This window comes from Hyla sarda, unplaced genomic scaffold (genome assembly GCF_029499605.1).
Source record: "Hyla sarda isolate aHylSar1 unplaced genomic scaffold, aHylSar1.hap1 scaffold_1897, whole genome shotgun sequence".
NCBI lineage: Eukaryota > Metazoa > Chordata > Amphibia > Anura > Hylidae > Hyla > Hyla sarda.
In genome coordinates this window covers 403-14,813 of record NW_026608551.1, presented here as the reverse complement: position 1 = coordinate 14,813, position 14,411 = coordinate 403, and the positions used below count along the sequence as shown (strand labels likewise).

The 14,411-nt window shown below is 52.2% G+C and overlaps 1 protein-coding gene across 1 annotated transcript; it reads left to right on the top strand.

The window, feature by feature from the left end:
* The first annotated feature begins 12,111 nt into the window (after window positions 1-12,111).
* LOC130316024 (histone H4) lies at window positions 12,112-12,760 on the top strand. The gene has a single exon (XM_056552776.1). The coding sequence runs from the start codon at window positions 12,419-12,421 to the stop codon at window positions 12,728-12,730; it is 312 nt and encodes a 103-aa protein (XP_056408751.1). The 5' UTR covers window positions 12,112-12,418; the 3' UTR covers window positions 12,731-12,760.
* The last annotated feature ends 1,651 nt before the right edge of the window (window positions 12,761-14,411 follow it).

Below are 14,411 nucleotides of genomic sequence, written 5' to 3'. Positions count from 1 at the left end.
AACTACAGCTCCCAGCATGCCCTTGGTGCATGCTGGGAGCTGTTGCTAAGCAACAGCAGGAGGCTGTCACTCACCTCCAACGATCCACACTGCAGGTCAGTCCCTCACCACCGCCGTCGCTCCTGGGGCCCCGATCCCAACAGGGGCGCCGGGGATCGGGGTCCCCAGCACCCGGGGTCGTCTTCCCGCACCCGCTCACGTCCTCCGGAAGAGGGGCGGAACGGGTTGTGGGAGTGACACCCGCAGCAGGCACCCTGATTGGTCGGCCGGTAATCCGGCCGACGAATCAGGGCGATCGTGAGGTGGCACCAGTGCCACCTCACTCCTGCAGGCTCTGGCTGTTCGGGGCCGTCTCTGACGGCCCCGATCAGCCAGTAATTCCGGGTCATCGGGTCACTGGAGACCTGATTGACCCGGAATCCGCCGCAGATCGCTGGACTGAATTGACCCCCCTGGGCGATATGCCGGGATGCTTGCTGAACGATTTCAGCAGGCATCCGGCCCCGGCTCCCCTCCGGCTAGCGGTGGGGGCCGGAAATGCTCAGGGCGTATCCATACGCCCTCGGTCCTTAAGGACTTGGAAACGGGGGCGTATGGATACGCCCTATGTCCTTAAGGGGTTAAGACCCAGGGTGTGATGACGTATGCATACGTCATGGGTCCTGAAGAGGTTAAGCTGTGGGCAAAATTCCTTTCCCTCCGCATCAAAAAATTACTCCCCCACCTAATAGGAGAGGAGCAGGCCGGCTTCGTACCAGGTAGAGAAAGCCGTACCAACACTGAAAAGCTCTTGCAGGCTATCTCTCAGGCACAGCTCTCTGGACGGCCTCTGGCTCTTCTTGGAGTAGACGCCGAGAAGGCCTTTGACAGAGTTGATTGGCAATTCATGGAGGCGACCCTAAGGAAGTTTTAGTTTCCAGACTGGTTTATTTCTGCAATTATGTCCCTATACTCTCCCCCCTCCGCTTCCCTACTGGTAAATGACTCCATCTCACCCCCCTTACACATAAAAAACGGCACCAGGCAGGGCTGCCCCCTGTTCCCGACTCTGTTCATCCTTGTGATGGAGACATTGCTGCAGAGGGTGCGCCAGTGGTCAGGTCTCAGTGGATTCCACACACCGAGCGCCAAAATGAAAGTGCTGGCATTTGCTGACGACCTTTTGTTCCTATTGGCGAGCCCTCTGGAGGACCTACCCCCCCTGGTTCAACTATTTGACGACTTCGGTGCAGTTTCCAACTTCAAGGTGAATGTATCGAAGTCGGAACTATTGAACATTACCTTGCCCCCTAGAACATCCCGGCTGCTCCGCTCTCAATCTGATTTTAAATGTCAGATACGCATATTAAATACCTGGGAGTACATATCACCGCACAAACTGCCTCTTTATACGATGCTAACTTTGCTCCATTATTGACAGACATCAAAAATATTCTGGAGGAATATGATTTGCCCCTGATCTCTTGGTTAGGTAGACGCAATGTCATCCAATGTTATGTCCTCCCCAAAATCACATACAAACTCACCATGGTTCCCATAGCAATTCCTGATCGCTTTTTCATTGCAATTAGAAGGTTTTTTTCCGGATTCGTATGGAAGCGAAAAAGGGCCCGCATGTCACATACACTGCTCACCCGCCTGAGGTCGGAGGGGGGCATCGGGCTGCCGGATGTCCGTGACCTTTATAGGGGGATTCAGCTCCAGCGATGGGTATGGTACACCCACCCATCTCATGCGCTGTGTGGTTTGACTCTCCCCCAGGCGCCTGCTGATGCTGACCCACTAGCGGATGTCTGGTTGCCCCCTGCGTCCCACGCCAAATATAATGCAAAAAGCAATCATTTATTAATTGAGGGCATTATCTCCTCCTGGTCCTTTCTCTCGCCTTTCCTCTCCCCTGGAATTTCTCCTCTTCTTCCTTCGCATTTTATTCCTGTGGTCGTGGGGATGGATTCACCCACCTTTACTCCTTTGTGGAGGAGGTTATCAGGGGTTCCAGTCTCGCAGTTGTTCTCTGACGGTGGGATTCCGGCCGCAGGGGATATATGCCAACTATTCCCTGAGGTAAATCTGACCTTCCTGCACCTAAACCATATCGTCTTATGCTGTACTGCTTTCGCCAAAAAACATTTGCCCCTCAGAGCACTTACTGAATTTGAAAGCTTCTTGCTTTCCACAGGGGATAGGCCATGGAGGCTTACTGACTCGAAATTAGCCTGGAGGCGGGCGAGGCCTCGGGGAAGGCTGGGTTACCTGGCCTCGTGGGAGACGAGCTTCAGCTACCCCTGAGTGACATGGAGGTGGATCGTATTCTCTCCTTCACGATCGGCCCTTCCAGATGTGTCCGTCTGCAAGAAAATCACTTTAAGATCCTCTCCCACTGGTACAAGGTGCATGAGTTCCTACATGCCCACGGTCTCGCCCCCTCTGGTCTATGCTGGAGATGCAAAGCCCAGGTAGGCACACACTCACATGTCTGGTGGCATTGCCCCAGCATAGCCTTGTTCTGGAAGGAGGTGGAGGCCAAGCTGGCCGACATTACTGGTACCACTATTCAACTCACACCGGAATCGGTCCTGCTGGGATGCCCCTCCATCTCCTATACCCCCGCATCCAACACTCTGATCTCCCAACTTCTGGCGGCTGCTAAGTCACTGATTCCCTTACACTGGTTGCAAACCTCGCTCCCCTCAATGCAGGATTGGTACACCAAAATTTCCCAGATCTGCAGGTTTGAGGTAATGTCCAGTCGTGTAAATAGATCCTATGACTCATTCCTCAAGACCTGGCAGCCTTGGCTAGACTCCCCCTATTCCTCATGAGACTCCATGGCTGCTGAGGCCCACCCTCTCCCCTCATCCCCCCCCCTTTACCCCCCCCCCCTTAGGCTCTCTGCCCTTATCCCCCCGCCCTACTCACCCCACCCTCATCTTCCTCTTTTACCCTCTTTCCACCCTGACCTCCTATTCCTTCTCTCTCGCTTACCTTCTTCTCTTCATTCACTTACAGCCCCCCCCCCTTTTTCCCTTCCCCCTCACTCAGCTACTGCCTACTACCCCATCCCCCATTTACCCAACCCTTCTGCTCACTTATCCCCACCTGAAATTGATTGCCGCTTATAGTGGCATTACTCCAGCTTCTCCCTCTCCCCCCCCCTTACACTTAACCTTCTCGCTCATCATATTTGTCCCCCTTTCTCCCCCCCCCCGAGATGCTGTGATTTCATGTCGTCCCCCTCCCCATGTGTCAGGTTAACAGAAATTGTGTATACTATTTCTCATTTGTTGTTCTGTTTTGTTTTGAATTGCAAAAACTGAGCATACTACAAACACCCCACCTGCGAGTGGACTTCATTCCCTTTTGTCTTTTTCGCTCAATAAAAATGATAGTTGAAAAAAAAATACATCAGATGAGTCCCACAAGAGAAAGATTATCTAGACCTTCGAGACCCCTCAAGTTTCAGATGAAGAGGAGGAGATGGAGCAGGTCTGCGAGAGCCTTCAAGCTTCAGATGGAGAGGAGGAGATGGAGCAGGCCCAAGTGGAACAGGTCCAAGAGGAGCAAGTCCAAGCTCAGTCTATGGAGGAGCTGCTGCAGGACCCAGAAGTCAAGAAAATCCTAGACACTCCGGCCAACGACGAGTTCTTGGAAGGGCGCTATGAGAAGCCACAGGAGCTGACAGGCGCCAGAGAAGAGGACCCGCCCGACCAGAGTGGTAACTAGTATCTGAACTAACCTCTCTTTTTATTCCCATGGCTGATCTCAACATCTTCTGCATTAATGTGAGGAGTATTAGAGCTAGGTTTAGATTTCAGACTGTCCTTAAGTTCTTAGATTCTCAGAGGTGTGATGTTTAAATCCTGCAGGAATGTGCTTTGTCTGCTTCTAGGTCTTACAAACATCTGGCCAGGCAGTGGCCTCACCGCCCTTTCTACTGGTCTGGTGGGGGTGACAGTAGGTCTGCGGGGGTGGCCATCCTGATCAGGGGAGGCAACTTTGCACTTGATTCCGTCCGGGAGCTCGTCTGTGTCAGACTTCTCGTCGCAGACGGTTCCTGGGCGGGTGAGCTCGTGCGGCTCATCAACGTGTTTGCCTCCCCTGAGAGGGATGTCTGACTGGAGGTTCTCCAGGCCCTGCGGGCTGAGCTCGCCACCACTAGGGCAGTAGTGTTGGGTGGTGACTTCAACTGCCCCATTGAGGTAGACGGGCGCAGTTCTGGCACATCCGCCAACCTGGACGTGACGTCTAAGCTGTTGATTGAGATGATGACAGAGGCATCCTTGCAGGACGTTGGTGGGTCCATCAGGAACGGCTCCGTAAACTATACGTGGAGCCGCCCCGATGGCTCGCTCCGTTCTCGGATAGACTTCATCTTCACTTCGAGAGCAGTCAGAAAGGTGTTGTACTTTATGGTCCCCTGCTTCTTCTCTGACCACAGGGCCATTCGATTCTGGGGGACTCTGGGCCATGGATTTCCACCTGGCCCAGGCTCCTGGAAGTTGAATTGTGCCCTGTTGGAGCAGAGGGAGGTCATGGAGGAACTTAGGGATGCGTACCTTGTATGGCGTAATGACAAATGTCTGTTTAACTGCATCAGTGATTGGTGGGAATATGTTAAAGTCGAGTTCCGCTGTTTCTTTCAGGCAAAAGGCAGACAACAGGCGTGTGCGAAGAAGTGGGACTTCAGGAAGCTGCAGCGCGAGCTGCGGTCCCTGCAGGACCTGCTCCAGTGTGGCTGGGACATCAGGGAGGAGCTGGAGGAGACCAAAAAGAGCTTGAAAAGGCACTTTGAGGAGGAATCCAAGCGAATCGTCTTTCGTTCCAAGGTGGAGAACCTGGAGAAGGGTGAGAAGTGTAACTCTTTCTTTTTCAGGAAGCTCCATGCTGGCCACACGCCCCTGACTGAGCTACGAGGTGAGACCGGACACATGAGAAGGGGCAAGGAGGAGGTAGTGGGGGTTGTCTCCGACTTCTACAGCAACCTCTACGCCCCCAAGTCATCCGACCCCGAAGCCGCCGAGGGGTTCCTGTCAGGTATCACTAACGTGGTTGATCCCGCAGGTGCGGCAGCTATGGACGATCCCTTGACAGTGGGGGAGCTGCTCTCTGCCGCTAAATCCTTTAAGCCTGGAAGGACCCCGGGCAGTGACGGTCTCCCGGCCGAGCTCTATGTAGTGCTGGGTGACCTGATCTGTCCGGACCTGTTGGAGGTGTACGTGGAGATGGTGGTGGGGGGCAGAATGCCTCCGTCGTTGAGGGAGGGGATGATCACGATCTTGTATAAGCGGAAGGGGGAGAGATGTGACCTGAAAAACTGGCGTCCCATCTTTCTCCTGAACGTGGACTACAAGATCCTTGCCAAGGTGCTGGCCAACAGGTTGAAATCTGTCATCGGGCAGATCGTCTATCCGAACCAGACCTGCGGCATTCCTGGTCGCAGGATTGCTGACAGCCTTGCCCTTGTGAGAGACACGGTCCATTACATCCAGGACAGCGGTGGCCGCGCCGCCCTGGTCAGCTTAGATCAGGAGAAGGCGTTCGACCGTGTCTCCCACGCATTCATTGGCAGGGCTTTGCGCAGGCTAGGTCTGGGGAAGATGTGTTGCTCTTTTGTTAACGTCATGTATTTTGATATTTACAGCACGGTGTTGGTGAATAGCTGGAAGACTAACCCCTTTCCCATCCTTTCAGGGGGTAGACAAGGCTGCCCTCTTTCACCTCTTCTTTTTGTTTGTGTTATAGAGCTCTTCGCTGAGACTATCCGGCAGAATGGATAGATCAGAGGGATCACCGCACCAGGACCAGATCGCTACGAGGTGAAATGCTCGCTCTACATGGACGACATGACCGTCTTCTGCGCTGACCAGCGTTCGGTGACTGCACTCGTCCAGACCTGCGAGGACTTCGGCAGAGGACCGACTAGGAAAGATGAACTCTAAAATCGGACTGTAGAGCTCCAGAAAGCTCACGATTGAAGGCAAGGCACTTGTCCTGCAGAGTGAAGTTTTGCCTGTGCTCCAGTATACCGCACAGGCCTGGCCTCCCCATACCACCATTTGCAAGGCCATCAACCGGACAGTGTTTTGCTTCATATGGGGCAAAATGGACAGAGTCATACCCCATCCTCAGTCTCCTCATCACCTCATACACCACCCCCAAGCCCCCCCTGTACCCCATCCTCAGTCTCCTGATACACCGCCACTCAGCCCCCCAGTACCCTATCCTCAGTCTCCTCATCACCTCATACACCACCACCCAGCCCCCCCCCTCATACCCTATACTCAGTCTCCTCATCACCTCATACATTACCACCCAGCCCACCCAGTACCCCATTCTCATTCTCATCATCACCTCATACACCACCACCCAACCCCCCAGTACCCCATTTTCAGCCTCCTCATCACCTCATACACCACAACCCAGGCCCCCTGCACCCCGTCCTCATTCTCATCATACACCACCTCCCATGCCCCCCCCCCCCGTACCCCATCCTCAGTCTCCTGATATACCGCCACTCAGCCCCCCAGTACCATATCCTCAATCTCCTCATCATGTCATACACCACCACCCAGCCCCCCCCTCATACCCTATACTCAGTCTCCTCATCACCTAATACAGTACCACCCAGTACCCCATTCTCATTTTCATCATCACCTCATACACCACCACCCAACCCCCCTGCACCCCCTGCACCCCTGCACCCCATCCTCAGTCTCCTGATATACCGCCACTCAGCCCCCCAGTACCATATCCTCAGTCTCCTCATCACATCATACACCACCACCCAGCCCCCCCTCATACCCTATACTCAGTCTCCTCATCACCTCATACATTACCACCCAGCCCACCCAGTACCCCTTCCTCATTCTCATCATACACCACCTCCCATGCCCCCCCGTACCCCATCCTCAGTCTCCTGATATACCACCACTCAGTCCCCCAGTACCATATCCTCAGTCTCCTCATCACGTCATACACCACCACCCAGCCCCCCCCTTCATACCCTATACTCAGTCTCCTCATCACCTCATACATTAAAACCCAGCCCACCCAGTACCCCATTCTCATCATCACCTCATACACCACCACCCAACCCCCCTGCACCCCATCCTCAGTCTCCTCATGACCTCATACACCACCACCCAGCCCCCCCAGTACCCCATCCTCAGTCTCCTCATCACCTCATACACCAAACCCAGCCCCCCCTGCACCCCATCCTCCTTCTCATCATACACCACCTCCAAGCCCCCCCCGTACCCCATCATCAGTCTCCTCATCACCTCATACACCGCCACCAAGCCCCCCGTACCCTATCCTTAGTCTCCTCATCACCTCATACATCACAACCCTGCCGCCCCCCGTACCCTATCCTCAGTCTCCTCATAACCTCATACACCACCACCCAGCCCCCCCTGCACCCCATCCTCAGTCTCCTCATACACCACCACCCAGCCCCCCCCCCCAAGTACCCCATCCTCAGCCTCCTCATCACCTCATACACCACAACCCAGGCCCCCTGCACCCGGTCCTCATTCTCATCATACATCACCTCCCATGCCCCCCCCCCCCGTATCCCATCCTCAGTCTCCTCATACACCGCCACCCAGCCCCCCAGTACCCCAACCTCAGTCTCCTCATCACCTCATACACCACCTCCCAGCCCCCCCATACCCCATCCTCCGTCTCCTCATCACCTCATACACCACCTCCAAGCCCCCCCTGTACCCCATCCTCAGTCTCCTGATACACCGCCACTCAGCCCCCCAGTACCCTATCCTCAGACTCCTCATCACCTCATACATTACCACCCAGCCCACCCAGTACCCCATTCTCATTCTCCTCATCACGTCATACACCACCACCCAGCCCCCCCTCATACCCTATACTCAGTCTCCTCATCACCTAATACAGTACCACCCAGTACCCCATTCTCATTTTCATCATCACCTCATACACCACCACCCAACCCCCCTGCACCCCCTGCACCCCTGCACCCCATCCTCAGTCTCCTGATATACCGCCACTCAGCCCCCCAGTACCATATCCTCAGTCTCCTCATCACATCATACACCACCACCCAGCCCCCCCTCATACCCTATACTCAGTCTCCTCATCACCTCATACATTACCACCCAGCCCACCCAGTACCCCTTCCTCATTCTCATCATACACCACCTCCCATGCCCCCCCGTACCCCATCCTCAGTCTCCTGATATACCACCACTCAGTCCCCCAGTACCATATCCTCAGTCTCCTCATCACGTCATACACCACCACCCAGCCCCCCCCTTCATACCCTATACTCAGTCTCCTCATCACCTCATACATTAAAACCCAGCCCACCCAGTACCCCATTCTCATTCTCATCATCACCTCATACACCACCACCCAACCCCCCTGCACCCCATCCTCAGTCTCCTCATGACCTCATACACCACCACCCAGCCCCCCCAGTACCCCATCCTCAGTCTCCTCATCACCTCATACACCAAACCCAGCCCCCCCTGCACCCCATCCTCCTTCTCATCATACACCACCTCCAAGCCCCCCCCGTACCCCATCATCAGTCTCCTCATCACCTCATACACCGCCACCAAGCCCCCCGTACCCTATCCTTAGTCTCCTCATCACCTCATACATCACAACCCTGCCGCCCCCCGTACCCTATCCTCAGTCTCCTCATAACCTCATACACCACCACCCAGCCCCCCCTGCACCCCATCCTCAGTCTCCTTATACACCACCACCCAGCCCCCCCCCCAAGTACCCCATCCTCAGCCTCCTCATCACCTCATACACCACAACCCAGGCCCCCTGCACCCGGTCCTCATTCTCATCATACATCACCTCCCATGCCCCCCCCCCCCGTATCCCATCCTCAGTCTCCTCATACACCGCCACCCAGCCCCCCAGTACCCCAACCTCAGTCTCCTCATCACCTCATACACCACCTCCCAGCCCCCCCATACCCCATCCTCAGTCTCCTCATCACCTCATACACCACCTCCAAGCCCCCCCTGTACCCCATCCTCAGTCTCCTGATACACCGCCACTCAGCCCCCCAGTACCCTATCCTCAGACTCCTCATCACCTCATACATTACCACCCAGCCCACCCAGTACCCCGTCCTCATTCTCATCATACACCACCTCCCAGCCCCCCCTGTACCCCATCCTCAGTCTCCTCATCACCTCATACACCACCTCCCAGCCCCCCATACCCCATCCTCAGTCTCAACATCACATCATGCACCACCTCCCAGCCCCCCCTGTACCCCATCCTCAGTCTCCTGATACACCGCCACTCAGCCCCCCAGTACCCTATCCTCAGTCTCCTCATCACCTCATACATTGCCACCCAGTACCCCATTCTCATTCTCATCATCACCTCATACACCACCACCCAGCCCCCCCATACCCCATCCTCAGTCTCCTCATCACCTCATACACCACCACCCAACCCCCCTGCACCCCATCCTCAGTCTCCTCATGACCTCATACACCACCACCCAGCCCCCCCAGTACCCCATCCTCAGTCTCCTCATACACCAAACCCAGCCCCCCTGCACCCCATCCTCCTTCTCATCATACACCACCTCCAAGCCCCCCCGTACCCCATCAGTCTCCTCATCACCTCATACACCGCCACCAAGCCCCCCATACCCTATCCTTAGTCTCCTCATCACCTCATACATCACAACCCAACCGCCCCCCGTACCCTATCCTCAGTCTTCTCATAACCTCATACACCACCACCCAGCTCCCCCCTGCACCCCATCCTCAGTTTCCTCATACACCACCACCAAGCCCCCCCCCCCAGTACCCCAACCTCAGCCTCCTCATCACCTCATACACCACAACCCAGGCCCCCTGCACCCCGTCCTCATTCTCATCATACACCACCTCCCATGCCCCCCCCGTATCCCATCCTCAGTCTCCTCATACATTACCACCCAGTACCCCATTCTCAGTCTCATCATCACCTCATACACCACCACCCAGCCCCCCCCATACCCCATCCTCAGTCTCCTCATCACCTCATACACCACCACCAAACCCCCCTGCACCCCATCCTCAGTCTCCTCATGACCTCATACTCATACACCGCCACCCAGCCCCCCAGTACCCCATCCTCAGTCTCCTCATCACCTCATACACCAAAACCCAGTCCCCCTGCATCCCATCCTCATTCTCATCATACACCACCTCCAAGCCCCCCCCCCCCCGTACCCCATTCTCAGTCTCCTCATCACCTCATTTACCACCACCAAGCCCCCCTGTACCCTATCTTTAGTCTTCTCATTACCTCATACACCACCACACAGCCCCCCCAGTACCCCATCCTCAGTCTCCTCATCCCCTCATATACCACCACCCAGCCCCCCATACTGCATTCTCAGTCTCCTCATCACCTCATACACCACAACCCAGCCCCCCTGCACCCCATCCTCATTCTCCTCATACACCACCACCCAGCCCCCCCTGTAACCTATCCTCAGTCTCCTCATCACCTCATACACCACCACCCAGCCCCCCCCCCCGTACCCTATCCTCAGTCTCCTTATCACCTCATACACCGCCACCAACCCCCCCCCCCCCCCGTACCCTATCCTTAGTCTTCTCTTCACCTCATACATCACAACCCAGCCAACCCGTACCCTATCCTCAGTCTCCTCATCACCTCACACTGGCGTTGTGACCCGGTTGCGCACCGGGTGACACCAACCTAATGGGGTGACACCAAGATGCTCCGCAGCACCCACCCATGTCATTAAAAGGAGAAGTTGTTAAGTTAGGGACTCACTTGAATCAGGTGACCGTGAAGTGACGAGTTGGCTTGTACAGTTTGAGTGAAATGTATAGTAACACTTGATTGTTCTATTGCTTCTCAGCACAAGTATGAAAATTACAATGTATGACATGTGAATGTGCAGCCATCACTTCCCCTCCCCCTTAAACTTGGACCCCCCCCCAAAAAAAAAAAATAATAATAATAAATAATCATTTTTAAACTTTTTTTTTTACTTTTTTTTGTTTATTTCACCCTATAATTTTCTCTTTTTTTGGCTTTGCTGTAGACTTAGTAGTAAAATGAAGGATGCCATTACAAAGTGTAGTTGGTCTCACAAATAACAAGCCTTCATATGGGTCTGTAGATGAAACATTGACAGAGATATAGATTTTTTTTTTTGTGAAAAGTTAAAAGAGAAAACAAATATATAAAAAAAAATACAACATCATTGAGGGGTTAATGTAAAAAGGAGATTGGAAAAAAAATTGTAACAAAAAATACATATTTCTATTAAACACTATTACAATCAAATTAATTAAGGGCTAAAATTATAGCAGAATGAGAAAAGAAACTTGGCCAAAATTAGTAACTTTATATTGAACTTCGCTGAAATCTGCTCTGCGGCAACTAGATGGCAGAAGACACTGTTCAACACTTTTCCTTTCTCGCCTGAATCCCTAGAAGAGGCTGCACTGTACTTTGTCCCCACCTAGTGGTAAGGCTGAAGAATGTAAAGACTATTCAAAAGTTTTTTTCTTGTACTGTGTTCAGCTACCACAACATGGCAGTAAATAGTTTTCTATGTAACCCAATATATTATACCGTATAGGAGACCGATCGTAGGAACGAGCCCCGGCAGGAGATGACATTTAGGAATGAGAGTGAAAAGACCAATCAAAGTAACATCAATGAACTTAATAGAACTAAATAGGATGATTGACGCTACAAAGAGAACATGTGGATGTAATTAATTAAGAGTTCGTTAGTATCTAATTTCATGGGTAAATATAAGTCAATGACGATGTACGATGAGAATGAACGGAGACAATATGTGAGAGATCAGAATGGACATAGAATGGTGACTGCAGTGTAATTATATATAATATATACAGTCCCAGCCATTACACACCGCAGTCTCCGTACAGATATAAAACAAGAAACAGAACATGTGGACACTAAAGAGTTAACACTGTACGGAGCTATAGTCCTGATACATAGTATCGATTGGCTGATACCGGATCTTTGGTGATTTCTCTCCTCTTCCTCTATATAAGAACAGGAGATGTCAGGACGGGCCCTGGTGATTATTCCCGGTCACTGTATACGGAGAGTGCCGGCATCCGCAGCCTGAGAATGAGCCGCCTGAACGTGAGATCACATAACACGGGACAATTGTCTTCTCTCCCAGAGCGAAGAATTACAGGGTGAGCGGGAAATTCAAAATCACCAACGATTCTGTGTTCAGCCAATCAAAAGAGAAGGGGAGGGGCCGGTAATGTAAATTCAGTAAAAGGAAACGCCCATGTGGACGTCATCTTGTTAAAGTTCTCCTTCTGGTCCGCACATGTGCTATATAAGCTAGGACTCCGCGCCTCAAACTTTATTCATTCAATTCTCAACCAGCAGGATGTCGGGACGCGGCAAAGGAGGAAAAGGTCTCGGTAAGGGCGGAGCCAAGCGGCACAGGAAGGTGCTCCGTGATAACATCCAGGGCATCACTAAGCCTGCAATCCGCCGTCTAGCTCGCAGGGGAGGTGTGAAGCGTATCTCCGGCCTCATCTATGAAGAGACTCGCGGTGTCCTGAAGGTTTTCCTGGAGAACGTCATCCGTGACGCCGTCACCTACACCGAGCACGCCAAGAGGAAGACCGTCACCGCTATGGACGTCGTGTACGCCCTCAAGCGCCAGGGCCGCACTCTTTACGGCTTCGGAGGTTAATTCTGCTTCTACTCGGCTCCATCTCATCAACCCAAAGGCTCTTCTCAGAGCCGCCCACATGTTCTATAGAAAAGCTACAATTCTGTGTTTACACTGCTTTGTGTTATCGGAAATCTGTCGTAGTGTATTGTCCTTGTCTGTACAATAATCGTGGTTAAGATATAGAAGCTGCATATTGAAGAGGAAACCCGATTTTGGGATTTGCAAGGATCTTATCTCAATGGCCCGAGCTGTGGCTCCGGTATATGGTGCTCAAAGTGTTTAGTTTAGTAGCTCCATAGTTTCCTTTGCTGTAAATATAGATCGGCCGATGTGTTCAGTGATGGGGGAACTAGTAGCAGATCAGGTGGGAGATGTGATTCTATACAGAGCGATGAATATAATAGATGTGGAGACTCCTTCCCCTAAACATGTGGAGGGACCGTAGTATAACATTACATGGCCCAGATTATGATCGCTGCCCGGGAGTTCTGTACTAACACTGTACAATGCGGAGAATACATTACTAGCCGACACCCGCTTCCCTCCTCTTTCTCGCCGGATCATGTTCTATATTGCGGCATCTCTCCTCTCCTGGCGGCCCGAAGACTCCCGAAGCCCGGTCAGAGGTGACAGCTCCTGCCCCGCAGCTCCAACAAAGAGATATAATTCAGGATCCTGGCGATAAATATGTCACTCCTCACCCTAATATACAAACCTTCTACATTACATCACTTTATGTTATATCGAGGACAATGCAGATGCATTTATTTGTTCTAGATCCCCTTAGGACACTTATACACCCTGCTTATCCTATACCAGATATAAGAGCAGCTGAAATTGTGCTGTGTTATTATAAGTTTTAGTCACCATCCACAGTTGTATCTATTTGCGCCTCTGTAATTTGTATCAGCACCTGGGAAATACTTGTTACTATTTGGTAACATGTAAAGATTAGAATACAAAGCTCTCACCACCAGGTGTCGCTATTGTAACACAATGTATCTGATCTGTATAAACTAACGATTTATACTGCTGCGATAGACGATCTATGGATAGATATAAGGAAACAATTTACCAGAGATTTGGGGGTTAATGTAACCCTTTAGTTAATAGGTTGTGCACATGGCGTTTTATCCATCTGGAGAATTATTGGGCTTATTTCTTGTAAACGTAATATAAAGCCAATGCAGCCCCGAATGGAGACTAAATATGGGGGCGCTCTACTATAGTGCACCGTGTAAGCGTATATAGGGATTGGGACTAGTGAAGCAGAGAGCGCTCCGGGGACTGAAGGGGAAACAGAGCATAAATAACGAGGGACAATGAAGGGTTAACTTTGTAGGTGGAGCAATAACCCCGATAGTTTACGCTCATTGGAGATTGACTTTCTCGCTTTGTCTCGTCCCTGTACACGTGATTACATTACTGTCTTTGTCGCGGGGAAAGGCTGGCTGCACCTCAAAATCCATATGTAGAAACTGTACCCGTCCCCCTTAGTGAGGGTAGCGGGGATGGAGTGAGGAGGAAACGGTCCTTGTGCTGAGGGTCACATTCTGCTATAGGAAGTTTTCTGGTAGTTATTTTATTTTTTTTTTTATAAAAGTGAAGGTGTCCAATCCCTCTCATACTGTTAATGAAAGAAACTCATCAGTTCTACTATAACCCCGTATAAAGAACATGTCATAAGAAATCTAATCCT

Excerpts from the sequence above, each read along its gene's own strand:
- LOC130316024 (XM_056552776.1), top strand. The coding sequence starts at position 12,419 with ATGTCGGGACGCGGCAAAGGAGGAAAAGGTCTCGGTAAGGGCGGAGCC.